The 20,644-nt window shown below is 36.3% G+C and overlaps 1 protein-coding gene across 16 annotated transcripts in view; it reads left to right on the forward strand.

Moving 5' to 3' along the window:
• The window catches only part of BCAS3 (BCAS3 microtubule associated cell migration factor), a 718,021-nt gene that overhangs the window by 302,261 nt on the left and 395,116 nt on the right, over positions 1–20,644 (forward strand). For all 16 annotated transcript variants that reach the window (XR_010153059.1, XM_063799111.1, XM_063799112.1 and 13 more), the window contains one exon: positions 9,561–9,825. Coding sequence is in view for 15 of the 16 variants with exons in the window: in XM_063799111.1 (XP_063655181.1) it covers positions 9,561–9,825 (265 nt within the window). In the remaining variant the exon portion in view is untranslated. The remainder of the gene's footprint in view (positions 1–9,560; positions 9,826–20,644) is intronic.

The following is a 20,644-nucleotide window of genomic DNA, read 5'->3' on the forward strand; positions in this document are numbered from 1 at the left end:
AGTCTTTTCATATGCTGTTGTCCATTTGTTTATCTTCTTTGGAGAAATATTTGTCCCAGTCCTTTATTTATCAGATGTATTATTTGCAAATACTTTCCCCCATTCATTTTATGGCTTTTTTAACTTTCTTAATGGTATTCTTTTTTTTTTTGAAACAGGGTCTCACTCTGCCTCCCAGGGTAAAATGCAGTGCTGCAATCACAGCTCACACCAATCTTGACCTCCCTGGGCTCAAGCAATACTCCCACCTCGGCCTCCTGAGTAGCTGGGACTACAGGTAGCTGGGACTGCAGGCGCACACCACTATGCCCAGCTAATTTTTCTATTTTTTTTGCAGAGACGGGGTTTCACCATGTTGCCCAGTCTAGTCTTGAACTTGTGGGGTCTAGTGATCTGCCCAGCTCAGCCTCCCAAAGTGTTGGGATTATAGACAGGAGCCACTGTACCTGACCTTTATTTATTTATTTATTTATTTTGGAGGCAGGTTTTCACACTGCTGGCATGCAGTGGCACCAGTATGGCTCACTGCAGCTTCAAGCTACTGGGCTGAAGTGATTCTCCCACCCTAGCCTCTTAAGTAGCTGGAACTACAGGCATGTGCCACCATGCCAGGCTAATGTGTTTTTATTTTTTGTAGAGACAGGTCCTTGCTATGTTGCACAGGCTAGCCTTGAACTCCTGGCCTCCAGCAGTCCTCCCACTTCCCCCTCCCAAAGTGCTGGGATTATAGGCATGAGCTACCATGCCCAGCCAATGTATTCTTTGTACATGCAAAGTTTTTAATGTTGAAGAAGTATGATTTGTCTACTTTGACTTGGGTTGCTTATAGGTGATCTCGATTAAGAGTCCAAGTAAGAGACTAATATAGTAACCTTGTAGATGATAGTGTTTTAAGTGTATTTCTTTTTTTCTTGAGACAGGGTCTCGCTCTGTCACCCAGGCTGGAGTGTAGTGGCATGATCTTGGCTCACTGCAGCCTCTGCCTCCTCCCAGGTTCAAGCAATTCTCCTGCCTCAGCCTCCCTAGTAGCTGGGATTACAGGCATGTGCCACCACACCCAGCTAATTTTTGTATTTTTAGTAGAGACAGGGTTTCACCATGTTGGCCAGGCTGGTCTGGAACCCCTTACCTCAAGTGATCTGCCTGCCTTGGCTTTCCAAAGTGCTAGGATTACCTACGTGAGCCACTGTGCCCAGCCACAAGAGTGATAGCAGTATGTTGATAGCAGTGAAAACAGACATTTGGACAGAGTTGCAATGTATTTTTATGAGGACAATAATAATAATAGCAAACATCTTTGTATAGTGCTTATTAAGTGCTAGGCACTGTTCTAAGTGCTGTATGCAGTAACTCATACCCAACAACCCTATGAAATTGGCATAATTATTCCTGTTTTGCAAATGAAGAATCTCAAGGCACAGAGCTGGTAATTAACTTTCATATGGCCATATAGCTTGTAAGTAGTAGATATATTTACTGTGATATATTGCCTCTAGGTAAAGCTTATATATGGCTTTATATTTATAGTACTGTTTCCATGTATTTTCATAATCTTCTATAATATTAAACTTTGTAGATTGTTTCATTTCAAATTGGTATTTTAAATCTGATCTGAAAAGAAATTATATGTGTATGCAGAAATGTGTATATGTAGTTATGTAATATATATAAATGGATAGATATACTGTATATTTGCATTAAGAGTTGCCTGAAAGAAGGATGTGTTCCAAGATAATGAGAAATAGTTGTGGGATTTATGTGTGTGTGATTTTTTTAAAATACCAAAGTGATTTTCTGTATTTATGTTTCATTATTTTATTATATATAGCTATATTCTACCTTGAAAACAAAATAAACAAAATATTTGCTTGCTATTGAATGTCATTTTTCTTCTTTTAAGCAGATAATCCATATTTTTTAAATTAATTAATTTATTTTACAGATTGGGGGTCTCACTCTGTTGCCCAAGCTAGAGTACAGTGGCACAGTCATAACTCACTGCAGCCTCATAACTCCTGGGCTTAAGCGATCCTTCTACCTTAGCCTCCTGAGTAGCTGGAGCTACAAGTGCATCACTGCGCCTCGCTTGCTATTGAATTTTTTAAAGTACCTTAAAAATAAAGTATCTTAATTTCATTGGTCTCATGTTCTTAACTCATGTCTTGTATGGATTTTTCTTAAGGGAAGACTTTCTTTAGTTTTTCCTCTCTGTACTGTGGAGAATCTAATAACACTAACTTTGAATTTCAACTGAGCAAAAGATTATTCCCATAAAAAGAATGTCTTTCTTCTCATTGTAGATCTATATTACAAAAAACTATATTGAATTATTATATTTTGAATTGCATCAACAAAAATTTTTGTCAAAATTTGGTTTTTCTCTTGTTATAAACAACAACTACATGGTACCTTTGATTTTGCTTTCTTGTCTTCAAGGCCTAAAATTTATTATCTGGTCCTTTACAGAAAAAGTTTACTGACCCCAGTTCTAAAAGAAACCTCCACTTCTCTCATGTCCACAAACATTTTCTGTGTCAGTTCTATAGGATTTTGAAATGTGGCCAACCAGGAGCACATATACTTTATCTCTTGCTATTCACATCTGCTTAGTTCCTGAGTTTAAAATATTGACTAGTGAGTGTCTTAAAGAAAAAAATATATAAATATGTTTGTGTCCTAAATTTGAGAGCAGGGGTTTGAATAGTGAGTGGTACCTGTACTTGTTTATTATTTGTTACCACGGTTGCCTAATCTGTACATGGTAAATGTTATTTGTCATGATATTCATGATATTTAGTGCTATAGAATTAAATCAGTAATGCGACTCGACTCCTATCTAGCTCTTCTTTTTGTGATGAGAAAATGTTAATTACAAATAACATTCCATAATTGAGGTCCAAAAATCATGCAGATAATGTCATCACCTTATTACTAGTTTTCCATTTTTACAGGTTTTTTTCATTTTTAATAATGTCTGAAAAACCGTCCAGCTAGTTAACTAATAGCAACAGTTATATTATTTTACATTTTGTGGATAGGCAACTTGTTATCCTCTGTAATGTTATTTAAACGATTAAACTTTCCCTACTTATTTTGACAGCTAGTATCTTTAGCAGTCCTTCTCTGCTCATTTATATATGCTGATATGTCTTCAAGGTCATAGAGCAGAATCACTTCTCTATTAGCAGTTTTCTAAAAAAGCATTAGGTGGAATTCTGTCTTCCTGCCTTGATACTGATTGTTAACACCACCTCTATATCCTGAGTAGTCTTAAAATGAAAGAAAGAAACTCCTTTTTATTGACAGACCAGGAAGTGGTCTTGATTATAAGTGTTTTGGAAAAAGATGTTAGATAACATAGTTCAATTTCACTGTGGCTGGAACATAAATTGCTCAATGATAAATCTAAGGATGCCTTTCTTTATATAGTTGACTCTGTCATGTGAAAATGCATTTCATATTATGATATTAATTTCTTCCGGTACTGTATTTCTTTTCTCTTACTTCTTCTGTTTACACCTTTCTTCGTCCTGCTTTTCCCTTTCTCTTGCTTTTCTACGACTTTCATCCTTTCTTTTAATAGGACCCCTGATCTATTCAGAAAAGTCAGTTAAGCTGAATATAATCGTAGGCAAGCTACAGAGGTTAAACACTCTGGAATAACTATTTATCTGAAATGCTGGAATTGTTGGGAGTTAAATTTCTCAGCTTTTAGGACAGTAATTATATAATTAATGTGGCATTTGGATGTGTCACAATAGTCGAGATTGGCAGGCATGTGGTTGAATTTTGAGTTTGTTCATGTACTGATGATGTTTGTCTAGCAGTTTTCTAGCAATGAAGTATCTTGTCTTGATACATAAGACTAAAATTTCTTTTTTTTTTTAAAAGATTCCAGGTTCTATTAGAAACTTGTACTTTGATGGCTACCTATAGCTTTTGTTTGTGGTGCATTTCTGAAATATGTAGTCTTATTTGAAGATCTAATACATTGAAAAGTGTTTCTCTGAACACTTGGGGACTTTTACCTAATTCATGTTATTATAATGAAGCTAATATGCCTCATGCACGTAGATATGTATATATACAGCTTTTTTTAATTTTTAATTTTTGTGGGTACATAGTAGATATGTATATTTATGGAGTACTTGAAATATTTTGATACAGGCATATAGTACATAATAATCACATCAGGGTAATTGGGGTATCCATCACCTCAAGCATGTATCCTCTGTGTTACAAACAGTCCAATTACACTCTTTTAATTATTTAAAAAAAATTTTTGTGGGTACATAGTAGGTAGTTATATATATTTGTAGAGTACATGAAATGGCACAGTGGCTCACGCCTGTAATCCCAGCATTTTGGGAGGCCAAAGTGGGCAGATCACCTGAGGTCAGGAGTTTGAGACCAGCCTGGCCAAGATGGTGAAACCCCATCTCTACTACAAATACAAAAATTAGATGGGCGTGGTGGTGCATGCCTGTAATCCCAGCTATTTGGGAGGCTGAGGCAGGAGAATCACTTGAACCCGGGAGGCAGAGGTTGCAGTGAGCTGAGATTGCACCACTGCACTCTAGCCTGGGTGACAGAGTGAGACTCCATCTCAAAAAAAAAAACAAAAAGTTTTGTTTTAATACAGGCATACAATGTCAAATAAGTGCATAGTGAAGAATGGGGTACCCATTTCCTCAAGCATTTATCCATTTGAGTTATAAACGATTCAACTGTATTCTTTTTTTTTTTTTTTTCTTTTTGAGACAGAGTTTCACTCTTGCTGCCCAGGTGGGAGTGCAGTGGCATGATCTCAGTTCACTGCAACTTCTGCCTCCAGGGTTCAAGTGATTCTCCTGCCTCAGCCTCCCCAGTAGCTGGAAGTACAGGCATGCGCCACTATGCCTGGCTAATTTTTTGTATTTTTAGTAGAGACAGGGTTTCACCATATTGGCCAGGCTGGTCTCAAACTCCTGATCTCAGGTGATCCACCCATCTTGGCTTTCCAAAGTTCTGGGATTATGGGTGTGAGCTGTCACACCTGGTCCCAATTATATTCTTTAAGTTATTTAAAAATATATGATTAAGTTATTATTGACTATAGTCACCTTATTGTGCTATCAAATAGTAGGTCTTATTTATTCTATTTAAAAATGTAGGATTAAATTATTATTCACTACAGTCACCCTGTTGTGCTATCAAATACCAAATATTATCCATTCTTTCTATTTTTCGTACCCATTAGCCATCCCTACTCCCCCCTCCTCCCTCCACTACCCTTTGCAGCCTCTGGTAAACATCCTTCTACTTTCTATCTCCATGAGTTTATTATTTTGTTTTATTGATTGATTGATTGAGATGGAGTTTCGCTCTGTCGCCCAGCCTGGAGTTCAGTGGCACGATCTCAGCTCACTGCAACCTCCACCTCCTGGGTTCAAGAGTTTCTCCCACCTCAGTCTCCCAAGTAGCTGGAATTACAGGCGCACGCCAACACACCAGGCTAATTTTTGTATTTTTAGTAGAAACGGGGTTTCACCATGTTGACCAGGCTGGTCTTGAACTCCTGACCTCAAGTGATCTGCCTGCCTTGGCCTCCCAAACTGCTGGGATTACAGGCCTAAGCTACCATGCCTGGCCAAGTTCCTTGTTTTACGTTTTAGATCCCACAAATAAGTGAGAACATGCAAAGTTTGTCTTTCTGTAAGTGGCTTATTTCACTTAACATAATAACCTCCAGTTCTGTCCATGTTGTTGCAAATGACAGGATATTATTCTTTCTTTTTATGGCTAAATAGTACTCCATTGTGTATATATACCATATTTTCTTTATCCATTCATCTGTTGATGGGTCCTTAGGTTGCTTCCACATCTTGGCTATTGTGAATAATGCTGCAATAAACATGGGAGTGCAGACATCTCTTTGATATACTGATTTCCTTTCTTTCGAGTACATACCTAGCAGGGGAATTGCTGGATCATACGGTAGCTCTAGTTGTAGTTTTTTCAGGAACCTCCAAATTGTTCTCCATAGTGGTTGTATTAATTTACATTCCCACCAATAGTGTATGAGGGTTCCCTTTTCTCCACATCCTTGCCATCATTTGCTATTACCTGTCTTTTGGATAAAAGCCTTTTTTTAAACTTGAGGGAGATGATATCTCATTGTAGTTTTGATTTTCATTTCTGTAATGATTATTGATGTTGAGCACATTTTTGTATACTTGTTTGCCATTTGTATGTCTTTTGAGAAAATCTATTCATATCTTTTGCCCATTTTAAAATAGGATTGTTAGATTTTTTCCTGTTGAGTTGTTTGAGCTCTTTTCTAGTTATTAATCCCTTGTCAGATGGACAGTTTATAAATATTTTCTCCCAATCTGCGGGTTATCACTTTGTCGATTGTTTCCTTTGCTGTTCAAAATCTTTTTTAACTTGACATGATCCCATTTGTCTATTTTTGCTTTGGCTGTCTGTGCTTGTAGGGTAATACTCAAGAAATCTTTGCCCAGTTCAATGTTCAGGAGTTTCCCAAAATGTTTTCTTGCAGTAGTTTCATAGTTGGAGGTCTTAGATTTAAGTTTTTAATCCATTTTGATTTTATTTATGTGTATGGCGAGAGATAGGGGTCTATTTTTATTCTTCTGCATATGTATATCCAGTTTTCCCAGCACTAATTATTGAAGAGACTGTGTTTCCCCAATATATGTTATTGACGTCTTTGTTGAAAATGAGTTCACTGTAGGTATGTAGATTTGTTTCTTGGTTCTCTGTTCTGTTCCATTGGCGTATGTGTCTGTTTTTATGCCAGTACCATGCTGTTTCAGTTACTATACCTCTGTAGTATAATTTGAAGTCAGGTAATGTGATTCCTCCAGGTTTTTTTTTTTTTCTTTCTTTTTGCTCAGGATAGCTTTGGTTATTCCGGGTCTTTTGTGGCTCTATATACATTTTAGGATTTTTTTTTCTATTTCTGTAAAGAATGTCATTGGTATTTTGATAGGGATTGCATTCAATCTGTAGATTGCTTAGGGTAGTATAGACATTTTAACAATATTGATTCTACCAATCCATAAACATGGAATATCTTTCCATTTTCTTGTGTCCTCTTCAGTTTCTTTTTATCAGTGTTTTGTAGTTTGCATTGTAGAGATCTTTCACTTTTTTTGTTAATCGCTAGTTATTTATTTGTAGCTATTGTAAGTGGGATTACTTTGTAAATTTCTTTTTCAGATTGTTCACATTTGGCATGTAGAAATGCTACTGATTGTTGTATGTTGACTTTGTATCCTGCAACCTTACTGAATTTGTTTATCAGTTCTGTTAGTTTTTTGGTGGAGTCTTTAGGTTTTTCTGAATATAAGATCATATGATCTGCAAACGAGGCTCATTTGACTTTTTCTTTTCGAATTTGGATGCCTTTTATTTCCTGTCTGATTGCTCTGGCTAGGACTTCCAGTACTTTGTTGAATAACAGTGATTAAAGTAGGCATCCTTGTCTTGTTCCATATCTTGGCAGAAAGGCTTTCTGTTTTTCCCTGTTCAGTAAGATACTAGCCGTGGGTCTATTGTACATGGCTTTTCTTGTATGGAGGTATTTTCCTTCTATGCTCAGTTTTTTAAGAGTTTTTATTATGAAGTAATGTTGAATTTTTATCATATGTATTTCCAGCATCAGTTGAAACGATTATATGGTTTTTATCCATTATTCTCTTGATAGAACATGTCACATTGATTTGTGTATGTTGTACTGTCCTTGCATACCTGGGATAAATTCCACTTGGTTGTGATAAATGATTTTTTTTTTGACGTGTTGTTGAATTTGGTTTAGTAGTATTTTGTTGAGGATTTTTACATCAATGTTCACCTGGAATATTGGCCTCTAGTCTAGTCTAGTCTAGTCTAGTCTTGTCTTGTCTTGTCTTGTCTTGTCTTTCCTTTTCTTTTCTTCTTCTTTTTTTTTTTGATATATGTGTTTGGTTTTGGTTTCAGAGTAATAAAAGCATTGTGGAATGAGGTTAGAAGTATTCCTTCCTCCTCTATTCTTCTCAATAGTTTGAGTAGGATTGGTATTAGTTCTTCTTTAGATATTTGGTAAAACATCTAAAATTAAGCAGTGAAGCCATTGGTCCTGGATTTTTCTTTGCTGGGAGACTTATTACATCTTCAGTCACATTACTTGTTACTGGTTTATTCAGGTTTTGGATATTTTCATGATTCAATCTTGTTAGGTTGTATGTGTCTGGGAATTTATCCATTTCTTCTAGATTTTCCAACATATTGGCATATAATTGCTCATAGTAGCCTCTAATGATCCTTTGAATTTCTGTAGTATCAGTCATAATGTCTCCTTTTTCATCTCTGATTTTATTTGAGTCTTCTCTCTTTTTTTCTTAGTTCAGCTAATGATTTGTCAATTTTGTTTATCTTTTTAAAAAACCAACTTTTCATTTTGTTAATCTTTTGTATTCTTCATTTCAGTTTTATTTATTTCTGCTTTGATCTTTATTATTTATCTTCTACTAATTTTGGGTTTGGGTTCCTCTTATTTTTCTATTTCTTTAAGATGCATTGTTAGATTGTTTATTTGAAGTTTTCCTTTTTTTTATTTAGGTGCTTATAACTATAAACTTCCCTCTTAGTACTGCTTTTACTGTATCCATATATATATTTTCATGTTAAGTTTCATTCACAAATATCTTTATTCTACTGTGCTTTTTCTCTTGTCTGGATTTTTTAAAACACTATTTGACAATTGTTTTAGGTGGTGGAAAATTAATTTAGTCAGTGTAGAAAACTTAAGTATCTGTGAGCTGCGTTCCTTTTAGAGGCTATGCTTAAAAATGCTTATAACAGTATCAAATTTTCCTTAGCTTTCTTTAATTTTTTTCTGAAATAAGTAAGTGGAGATATTTTTGCTCAAGTTGTCACCAGTTGACTGATATTGAGATAAAGGTAGTAAATTCAATTTGCTAATTCAGAAATACTGGAGATTCTTTATTCACTGTATGATAAGTGTCATACAAATTAACTTTCCCTGGCTCAGGTCTGTGGCTCACCACTTGTTTTTGTAAATAAAGTTTTTTTTTTTTTAACATAACTGCACTCATTTACATATGTTCTATGACTGCTTTGACAGTCCAAGAGTAGAGCTGAGTAATTGCAACAGACAGTGGAGCTTTTACATCCTACAAGGCCATATGGCCTCTTACAGAAAAAGCTTGCAGATACATGAGCCACTGCAGATACATGAATTATTGTTGTTATCAGTTATGTGTGTGTGTTGGGGGGCAAAGGGCATTGAGTGTTTTAAGATCTTCTTTCTTTGCATTTCACCTCTCTTCAGGATCCTGTATCCCTGACTATTGAAGTAACATTCTACCTAATGGAGTTTTGATCAACAGTCATTGTGAAATTCATCTGTAGAGTAAATTTTTATTTATTACCTGATCTTAGGTACATTTGGTAATGAGGCAATCATTTATATTCATATTTGGTGATGTGTGATACTCTTAGAAAAATCCAAGTAGTTTGAGACATTTTTGTATCTTTTCTTATCTCATTTCCAGGTACAGGACATCTGCTTCAGCCATGACTGTCGCTGGGTTGTGGTCAGTACTCTCCGGGGTACTTCCCACGTTTTCCCCATCAACCCTTATGGTGGCCAGCCTTGTGTTCGTACACATATGTCACCACGAGTAGTGAATCGCATGAGCCGTTTCCAGAAAAGTGCTGGACTGGAAGAGATTGAGCAAGAACTGACGTCTAAGCAAGGAGGTCGCTGTAGCCCTGTTCCAGGTCTATCAAGCAGCCCTTCTGGGTCACCCTTGCATGGTAATTTTCTCTGTCTCCACTGTTGTCTTGAATCTTCCTTCCCTTTGTCCTTATTTTTACAGATCTGGGATAAAACTAAACTTGTTATAGTCTGTTCATGTGAAAAGAAGATCTTAGGCTTATATGAAATTCTTAATTATTAAATAATTTAATAAATTGGAGCCAGTATAGTAATGGTGATCTTTACCATGCTATTTTAACTCCCTGTTTCAATATATAAGGGATATTTGGTATCATATTTACGGAATATAAAACTTGGAACTATTTTTATAACTTCAGAGAACTGAACGTCCTTTTTACTTATCTCTTCCAGAACATTCTATGTTCAATGGGACACTATAGTTTATTAAGAAATATTCATTGTTGGAAAGAAATAGTCATGGGTAATGTGTATTTTAGATAGAGCAGCATTTGCTTTTTTTTTTTTTTTGAGACGGAGTCTTGCACTGTAGCCTGGGCTGACATGCAATGGCGTGATATCGGCTGACTGCAACCTCTACCTCCCAGGTTCAAGCAATTCTCCTGCCTCAGCCTCCCGAGCAGCTGGGATTACAGGCACTCGCCACCACGCCTGGCTGATTTTCTGTATTTTTAGTAGAGATGGAGTTTCACTATGTTGGCCAGGCTTGTCTTGAACTCCTGACCTTGTGATCCACCTGCCTTGGCCTCCCAAAATGCTGGGATTACAGACATGAGCCACCGCACCCAGCCTGCATTTTATTTTAAAATGGGATTGGCGGGATTTCTGCTGTGTATCTCAGTAATTTATCTTAGAGCAAGTAGCTGTGTAACCATCATCCCAATCAATAAATGGAACATTATTGGAATCTCTCTTTTGCATACCTTCTCCATAACATTAAACCACAATTCTCATTTTTATGGTAACCACTTCTTTACTTTTTAGAATATTTCTACTCCTAAGCAAGTGTCCTTAAACACTATTGTTTCCCTTTTATGTAAATGGAATTATAGAGTATGTATATTTTGATATCTTTGGCTTCTTTAACATTATATTTGTGAGATTCAGTTATGTTGTTGCAGGTAGGTTTAGTTCATTTATTTACACCTCTCATTTATTCCATTGTACTTCTGTTTATTTATCCTTTCTACTACTGCTGATGTACATTGCATGGTTTCAGGTTTGGGGATAATATGTATACTAATTTTTGAGTGGAAATTCTTGATCATAACGTAGTTGAATCTTAACCTTGATAAATAACACTGGAGTGGTTGTACCGTTTCATTCTCACTAGAACGACAGAAAACGTTGACATTAGATCACCTTTTCTGGAGTATTGCAGATTTCCCTTGATGGGTGACCATTTTAGGTTTTCAAGATTGGGGAATCTTATATAGAGAGATTGTGGTTACCACAGAAAGTCATTGTTATTTTATTAATTGACCTGAAATTCACATAACATAATATTCACCATGTAAATGTGACAGTACATTCATGATGTTGTGCCACCACAACCTCTGTTTACAAAACATTTTCCTCACTCCAAAAGGAAACCACATATTCTTTAAGCACTTACTCCTCATTGTTCTTTCTCCTAATCCCCTAGCAAACACCACTCTCTGCTTTGTAGACTGTTAAATTTACTTGTCCTGTATATTTTATATAAATATAATTATAGAATATATGACCTTTTGTTTCTGCCTTCTTTCATTTAGTATAATGTTTTTGAAGTTCATCCACATTGTAGTATATATTAACACTTCATTCCTTTTTGTGGGTAAATTATATTCCATTGTAGGAATGTAACGCAATTGATCCGTTCATCCACTGAGGTACATTTGGGTTGTTTCTACCTTTTGGTTATTGTGAATAGTGCTATTATGAATATGTGTGTACGTGTATTTGAGTACTTCTTTGTAATTCTTTTGAGTATGTACCTATCCTAATTTGTTTCAGCTTCTATACTGACCACATTACACATTCTTTCGTAGTATCCGATGACTTCCACACACACACACACACACACACACACACACACTGTAGGAAGCTTAAAGATAGACTGAAAAAATATAGGTAAATGTTTTCCTTGGGACTTTTGTAACTCAAAAAAATGGGACCTCTTTTTACTCCTGAGATCATACTTTATGCTTTGGTTCTATTATTTTTAATGAGAATGATTGTTATTCATGTGTATTTAACTTAACTAGTGACCCATGATATTTAAGGTTGAAAGTTTTTAGAATCAGCTCTAGATGCAAAAGATCATTGGGAGCTAAACATCGAGTATACATGGACATAAAGATGGGAATGGTAGACACTGGGGACTCCTGGAGGGAGGACAGTGGGAGGGGGTGAGGGTTGAAAAACTACCTGTTGGGTACTACGCTCGCTACCTGTGTGACAGGATCATTTGTACACCAAACCTCAGGGACATGCAGTTTACCCATGTAACAAACTTGCACATGTGCCCCCGAACATAAAATAAAAATTGAAAAACAATGCTTATATTTCAAAAAAATATATAGAATTTTTATAAAATAAAATTTAGAAAGCTATGAGATATTGATATTTTCAGCTATTTGCTAGACATTTTATTTCAGACTTAGTTACATTTTTTGGTGTTAGTGTTAAAATTGTGTTCTCTATGTAGATGTGTAGTATAGGTTCTTTGGGGGCTTTTCTTTTTGTGTCAAATGTTTTTCATAACATAAAATTTTAGCAAAATCTTTTGGCAAAGAGATTCACTGTACACATGGAGCAGCTAGGTCAATAAGAGAAACCACAGATGTATTAGTAAATTAAGAAGGCTTTGTGATCCCTACATTTATATGTCTTTGGAAGATATTTCCTTGAGCTTCTTTTTTGTTCTTATTCTTGCTTCTTTATTCAGCAAACCACATAAGAGGTTTTTGTGTTAAGATTCAAGCATAATGTGCACAAAAGACTGTGGTCATTCCTACCCTCACAGATCTTGTATTCCATGGGAAAAGACAGATATTAAATGACTGCAAACAAATATCTTTCAATATACTTTTGTTGAAGGTTGCAAAGTGCCAGTCAATGAAGGATTTCATCATTTGTGAAAGGACAGTAGTTAAAGAGCAATACTACTAGATTTCCAAGTCAAAATATATTGTTTTCTCTCAGCTTTATTGCTTTCATGTCTCTCTGCATGTTTTTTTCAGAAATCTCAAAGAGGAGAATCCACACTGTTTGACTATGCTGCTGTACTTAAGATTTTCTTTTGAAAGCAAGGAATTTCAGGCAGCCTATTCCTCCTGATAGATAACACGTGTTAAAATTTTATTTCCAGAATTTCCGTCTATTACTCTGTGTAGTTTTTCTCATTTTTGAAGCATGGACTTTAGAGTGATGGTCATTTTTCTTCATTTTTTTTGTATCTTACATGTCATAACAAAATGGGCATTGTTGGTTAGTTCTAAAAATGATGTATTTACAGTTTGTGTGGGTAAACAGTCTGATGCTGGTCAAAAACAATGTAAACCATTGAACAGGGAGGGATTCATCTTGAAAATGAATCATGTTTTGGCGGTATTACCGTTGTTTGTCTGTGCTCTTTTTAGCCAAGTAAAGGAAACTGTTAAATAACAGTTGATATAGGGGTATTTCCTTTTTACTCTTTGGACCCAATCCAGTTTAGGTTAGGATTATTTTATCTATTTGCCATTTTTTTTAACTTTCCAGAGGATGTTTATTTATTTGAAATATATTCTTTATAAATATCTCTTCCATTTCCTATCTTGTTGCCTGAACATCCACTTAGTCTACTTGAGGACTTCTTGTGATCCATGAACAGGATAGGAAAAAAATTTACATCTTTATATTCACTATCCTTTAACCAAAAGTAAGCATTTCCTTTTTGTTATGAACATGGAAAATACATGACAAAAATATTAACAGTGCTTGTGACACTGTTACCAATAGAAAATGCGGAATTATATCACTTTATATATGAAATATATATCTTGAAGTATCTTGCATTATTGAATATATTTTAAAATATTGTTTTTACTCATCACTACTTTGAAATTATTATGATTATATAATATTTTAGTATTAATTGATTATATACATTACTATAACACTTTATTTTTAATATATTGATAACTGTACTTCAGTATAGTTCATTTTCTTTGTAATTATATGTCTTTTTCCCATGCCTTGTAAGTATTATTCTGGGAAACATTCCTCAGGCTTCCCCAGACTGTCCAAATAGTCTGTGATACAAAAATGGTTAAGAATCCCTGATGATCATTTTTTCCCTCATCTATATCAGTAATTTCTAACAATTTTTTACTATCACAAGCACTTCCTTGTGGAATGTTAGCTATAAATATGATCTGCCAATTTTCTGCTTAAGATCTTTGTGTCTCACCATATTCCTAGAAGGTTAGAAAATGTCCTATCTTATTTCCAGCTTCTTGTCTAACCATACCTAGATTTCTGTACCCTTCCCTGAATATGCCACATGTATTTATTTTTTGATAACTTTCCTATTTGCAACTTTTCTTTATTTGACATTATTATTGCCTCTTTGAATGCCTACTAAGCAAGCTAAAATATTACTGCCTCTCTTAAGCCTTCTTTTGATTTTTATCATCTTTTTCAACCTTGGTATTGGTATGCTCTGCATACTTTTATCATATTATAATATGCAGGTTATTCATTGACATGTCTGGGCTTCCTATTAGATTGATTTCTGTGAGCACAAAGTCTTTTTGGTGTTTCTATTTGTATCTTGGCAGTTGACATAGATTCTAAGGCCTTTTTTATTTTTTTGAGACGGGGTCTCGCTGTGTCACCCAGGCTGGAGTGCAGTGGCGCCATCTCGGCTCACTGCAAGCTCCGCCTCCTGGGTTCAAGCGATTCTCCTGCTTCAGCCTCCTGAGTAGCTGGGATTACAGGTGCATGCCACCTTGCCCGGCTAATTCTATTCTTTTCTTTTCTTTTCTTTTCTTTTCTTTTAGACGGAGTCTTGCTCTGTCTCCCAGGCTAGAGTGCAGTGGTGCAATCTGGGCTTGCTGCAACCTCCACCTCCCAGGTTCAAGTGATTCTTCGCTTCAGTCTCCCAAGTAGCTGGGATTACAGGTGCCCGCCACCATGCCTGGCTAATTTTTGTATATTTAGTGGAGACAAGGTTTCACTATGTTGGCCAGGCTGATCTTGAACTCCTGACCTCACCGTGAGTGAGTGATCTGCCCACCGTGGCCTCCCAAAGTGCTGGGATTACAGACATGAGCCACCGCGCCCAGCCGAATTTTTGTATTTTAAGTAGAGACTGGGTTTCACAATGTTGGCCAGGCTGGTCTCAAACTCCTGACCTCAAGTGATCCACCTGCCTCAGCCTGCCAACGTGCTGGGATTACAAGCGTGAACCACCGTGCCCGACCAGTTTCTAAGGCTTTAAACCAGAGTTTTAAAACATCTTTAGAAGTTGTTCTAAGAAAAACAATTTAGATTTAAATAATTACTTGTTAGAATGAAGAGCTTTTTATTCATAGTAACAACTTAAAAAAACATCTCCAAGGTGTAGTCATTTGATCAACAACATTAATTAGTGTTTATTGTGTCCAGGCACTGTTCTGAGTTTAGGAATTTAGCAGTGAACAAAAGAGAAACATGTCTGTGTTCCCATGGAGCCACAGAGAAAAATGAGGGAAGGGGAATAGGGAATGCCTAGGGAGGATTGCAATTTGAAATTAGTATGCTTCCCATAGGCCTTGCTGAGATGATGACATCTGAGCAAAGATCTGGTGGAAGTAAGAGAGAAATTCATATAGAACATATAGAAATTCATATAGAGAAATTCATATAGAAATTCATATAGAACAGCCTGTGTAAAATCCTGAGGTGGGAGTGTGCCTGGCATGTTCAAGGAATGATAAAGAGACCAGTGTGGCTGAAGCATATGGTGTAAGGTGTATAATAGGTGATGAGATCGGAGAGGTAGTGAGGGCAGATCATTGTCAGCCTTTCACTCAGCATGAGATGCGGAGGGGGGAGCTCTGGAGGGCATTGAGAATAAGAGTGACATGATAATACTGTGTTTTGGCAGGACTAGAATGGAGATCTGTATTGAGAACACAGTCTGTATGTGGACATGGGTGGAAACTTAGTTGAGACCAGTTAGGAGAGTATTGCAAAAAATCAGGCAAGAAAAGATGAGGTTTGGAGTAAGTTGTTTATAGTGAAGACTGAGAAGTCATTGGATTCTTGATATATTTTTTATGGTATGGCGATCAGAATTTCTGGTACATTTTATGTCAAGTATGAAAGAAGAGATGAGTCAAGATGACTAGTAAGACTTTTAATCTAAACATCTAGAAGGATAGGGTTGGTGTCAATTGAAATGAAGAATATTGTGGATAAAGCAGGTTTTGGGATGGGGACAGGATCAGGAATTTTGGACATGTTAAGTTTAATATGATGTCTTTTTGACCTCCTACTGATGGTAAGTAGGTAGTTGGTTATATGAGTCTGGAGTTCAGTGGAAAGCAGTCATTTATGTAGGGATAAATGTTTGCAACGCATAGATGGTAGCTGAAACAAAAATGAGATGAGATCACCTTGTAGGTAAGTGAGTATAAAAAAGAGATGTCCCAGGACTGAGCCCTGGGGCCCTCTGACATTAAGTAGCCAGTGACATACAAAGGAAAACTATATATGAGAAATCCTAGAGGCCAAGTGAATTAATTCTTTCAGAGAGAAGGGAATGATTAATGTCTTAAATTCTACTGATAGATCAATGAAGAACTGAGAAAAATAAGACTATTAAAATTAGTAATGTAGAAGTGTGATCCCCAACCTTTTTGGCACCAAGGACCGGTTTTGTGGAAGACAGTTTTTCCATGGGCCAGTGTGGGGAGGGGTGGGAGGTTTTGGGATTAAACGGTTCCATCTGAGATCACCGGGCATGAATTAGATTCTCATAAGGAGTGTGCAACCTAGATCTTTGCATGTGTAGTTCACAATAGGGTTTGTGCTCTGATGAGAATCTAGTGCTACTGCTGATCTGACAGGAGGTGAGCTCAGGTGGTAATGCCAGCTTGCCAGCCACTTACCTCCTGCTCTGCAGCCTGGTTCCGTACAGGCCACAGACCGGTACCAGTCCACCACCTGGGAGTTGGGAACCCCTTGTGTAAAAGACATGTGTCTTTGATAAGAGTACTTTTGGTGGCATGGTAAGTTCCTGGTCCCAGTGGATTTTAGTAAGAATAGGAAAAGACAGTGTCGACAAGTCTTTCAGGGAGGATTGATGTAAGGGGAAGCAGGAACATTTAGAGGAGACAGAGGATGTTGTTTCTTTTATCATAAGGAAATGGGTAGTGAGGATGGGTGCAGGTATCGGAGATTTGAGGAGAAAGGCAAAGGTAAGAAATAGTCCTCTAGGAGAATAGGCATTCCTTTCACCAGTTAGTAAATTTTTGTTGAATGAATAAAGCATATCTTCCACCGTTATTTGTGCCCTAAGTAAATTTAATTACATATCTTTGCTTTCCAGCTTCAATACCATGTTTCTACACCTAAGTTACTTTCTCCCTACTTCTTCAGGTACACATTCAACCCCATCTTTAAAGGCCAGCTTGTGATGTACTTTCTCCCTCTAAAAATAGTGTTGAATTTCATATATTTGCTCCTTCTGTAAACCCTTTATCTGTACTGATTGTTTTCCACTTTCTGCCTATTATTATTAGTTTTTAAATTTTAGATTAAGAGTGTACATGTGCAGATTTGTTACATGGGTATATTGCATGATGCTGAGGTTGGACTTCTAGTGATTCCATCACCCACATAGTGAACATAGTACCCAACTGGTAGTTTTTCAACCTCCCCACCCTTTTCCTCCCCACTTTTGAATCCCTAGTGTCTATTGTTCCCATCTTTGTGTCTGTATACACCCAATGTTTAGCTCCCACTTATAAGTGAAAACATGACATATTTGGTTTTCTGTTTCTGTGTTAATTTACTTAGGATAATGACCTCCAGCAGCACCTATGTTGCTGCAAAGGACACGATTTTATTCTTTTTTATGGCTGCATAGTATTCCGTCGTACATATGTAGCACATTTAAAAAATCTAATCCACCATTGTTAGGCACTTTGGTTGATTACATGTCTTTGCTATTGTGAATAGAACTGCGATGAACATATAAGTGCATGTGTTTTTTTTGTAAGAATGATTTATTTTCTTTTGGGCATATACCCAGTAGTGGGATTTCTGTGTCAGATGGTAATTCTATTTTTAGTTCTTTATGGAATCTCCAAATTGCTTTCCACAGGGACTGAACTAGTTTCCATTTCCACCAACAGTGTATAAGTATTCTGTTTTCTCTGCAGCCTCACCAACATCTGTTGTTTTTTGACTTTTTACTAATAGCCATTCTGACTGGTGTGAGATGGTACCTCATTGTAGCATCTGTCTGATGATTAGTGATAAGCATTTTTATACGTGTATTGGCCATTGTATGTCTTCTTTTGAGAAGTGTCTGTTCATGTCTAAATGACCCTTTTAATGGGGTCATTTGTTTTTTGCTTGCTGATTTAAATTTCTTATAGATTCGGGATATTAGTCCTTTGTTCAGATACATAGTTTGTAGTATTTTTTTCCCATTCTGTAGATTGTCTGTTTACTCTGTTGATAGTCAGAAGCTCTTTAGTTTAATTAGGTCCCAGTTGTCAATTTTTTTTGTTGCATTTGCTTTTGAGGGCTTAGTCATAAATTCTTTGCTCAAGCCAGTGTCCAGAAGAGTTTTTCCTGGGTTTTCTTCTAGAATTTTTATAGTTTCAGGTCTTACATTTAAGTCTCTAATCCATCTTGAGTTAATTTTTGTATGTGGTGAGTAGGTAGGAGCCTAGCTTAATTCTTCTGTGTGTATATAGTTAGCCAGTTTCTCCACATCATTTATTGAATAGTTATATCCTTTCCCCATTGTTTATTTTTGTCGACTTTGTCGAAGAATATCAGGTGGTTGTAGGAGTGCAGCTTTATTTCAGAGTTCTCTGTTCTTTTCCATTGGTCTATGTGTCTTATTTTTGCACCAATACTATCCTGTTTTTGTTACCATAGCCTTGTAGTACAGTTTGAAATGTGATGTCTCAGGTCAGGCGCGGTGGCTCACGCCTGTAATCCCGGCACTTTGGGAGACGAAGGCAGATGGATCATGAGGTCAGAAGTTCGAGACCAGCCTGGCCAACGTGGTGAAACCCCGTCTCTACTAAAGAGACAAAAAAAATTAGCTGGGTGTGGTGGTGTGCACCTGTAATCCCAGCTACTCGGGAGGCTGAGGCAGGAGAATCACTTGAACCCGGGAGCTGAATGTTGCAGTGAGCTGAATGTTGCAGTGAGCCATTGCACTCCAGCCTGGGCGACAGGGTGAGACTGTGTCTCAAAAAAAAAAAAAGAAATGTGATGTCTTAGGCTTTGTTCTTTTGGCTTAGGATTGCTTTGGCTATTTGGGCTCTTTTTTGATTCCACATGAATTTTAGAATAGTTTTTTCTAATTCTGTGAAAAGATGACATTAGTAATTTGGTAGGAATAGTATTGAATCTTTAGATTACTTTGGGTGATAATGGACATTTTAACAATATTGATTCTTCCAATCCATGGGCATGGAATGCTTTTTCATTTGCTGGTGTCATGTGTGATTTCTTTCAGCAGTGTTTTGTAGTTGTCCTTGTAGAGGTCTTTCACCTTCTTGCTTAGATGTATTTCTAGGTATTTTATGGATTTTTTTGTGGCTTTTCTTAAAGGGATTGCGTTCTTTATTTGGTTTTCAGCTTGAATATTATTGTTGTCTAGAAATGCTACTGATTTTTGTATCCTGAAACTTTACTGAAGGAATTTATCAGGTTAAGGAGTCTTTAGAGTTTTCTAGGTATAGAATCATATTGTTGGTAAAGAGAGATAATTTGACTTTCTCTTTTCCCATTTTGATGCCTTTTATTTATTTCTCTTACCTAATCACTTCAGCTATGACTTATAGTACTATGTTGAATAGGAGTGGTGAGAGTAGACATCTTTGTCTTGTTCCAGTTCTTGAGGAGGAATACTTCCAGCTTCTGCCCATTCAGTATGATGTTGGCTATGAGTTTGTTGTAGATGACTCTTACTATTTTGAGTCTACTTTTATTTTTGATGCTACTGATTACTAAGTTAAAACTTCCTTGGTGAGGAAATTGGAGGACCTGGAATCAGACTTCCTGGTGGTAGAATCTATCTTCCATGATTTCCTAACTCTGTAATCTTAGACAAATTATTTATTCTATCTGTAGCTCACTTTTCTTTCTGTAAAATTGGAATAATAATATTACCAATCTTATAGAGTAACTATGAGAATCAGAACCCTTTAAATAGTGTTTGGCACATATCAAATATTCAGTAGAGGATTACTGTAGTTGCTATCATTAGTATCATTATTGATACTGCTGTTAATGTGAGAGTCTATAGAACTGATTCATTTTTCGTATTTTGGTACAGTACCTGTTATCCAGAAAACAGAATAAATGAGTAATTCACTAAATAATGAGTAAATTAAATATAATAATTGTGAACTTATTCTTTAAAGGCTTTTAGAACAATACTAGGCTCAATGTTGATAAGCTCAGTTGCTACATTGCTACACCAATGCAAAACCAAAAGTGATGGTAGTATTATCATTTTAATTGGTTTTTGCTCATTTTAATTATATACATCAGGAAATATGGTTTTATAAATCAGTACACCTATTCTTGAGCCTTTGCCATTTCTTAATTTTGCAAATTAGTTTTCCATTTTAGGTTCAAAAATATAGAGTTCACTGTGTCATGGGACTTATAAGGAATTTGTTTTCTTCCTGCAAT

Source organism: Pan troglodytes, chromosome 19 (genome assembly GCF_028858775.2).
Source record: "Pan troglodytes isolate AG18354 chromosome 19, NHGRI_mPanTro3-v2.0_pri, whole genome shotgun sequence".
NCBI lineage: Eukaryota > Metazoa > Chordata > Mammalia > Primates > Hominidae > Pan > Pan troglodytes.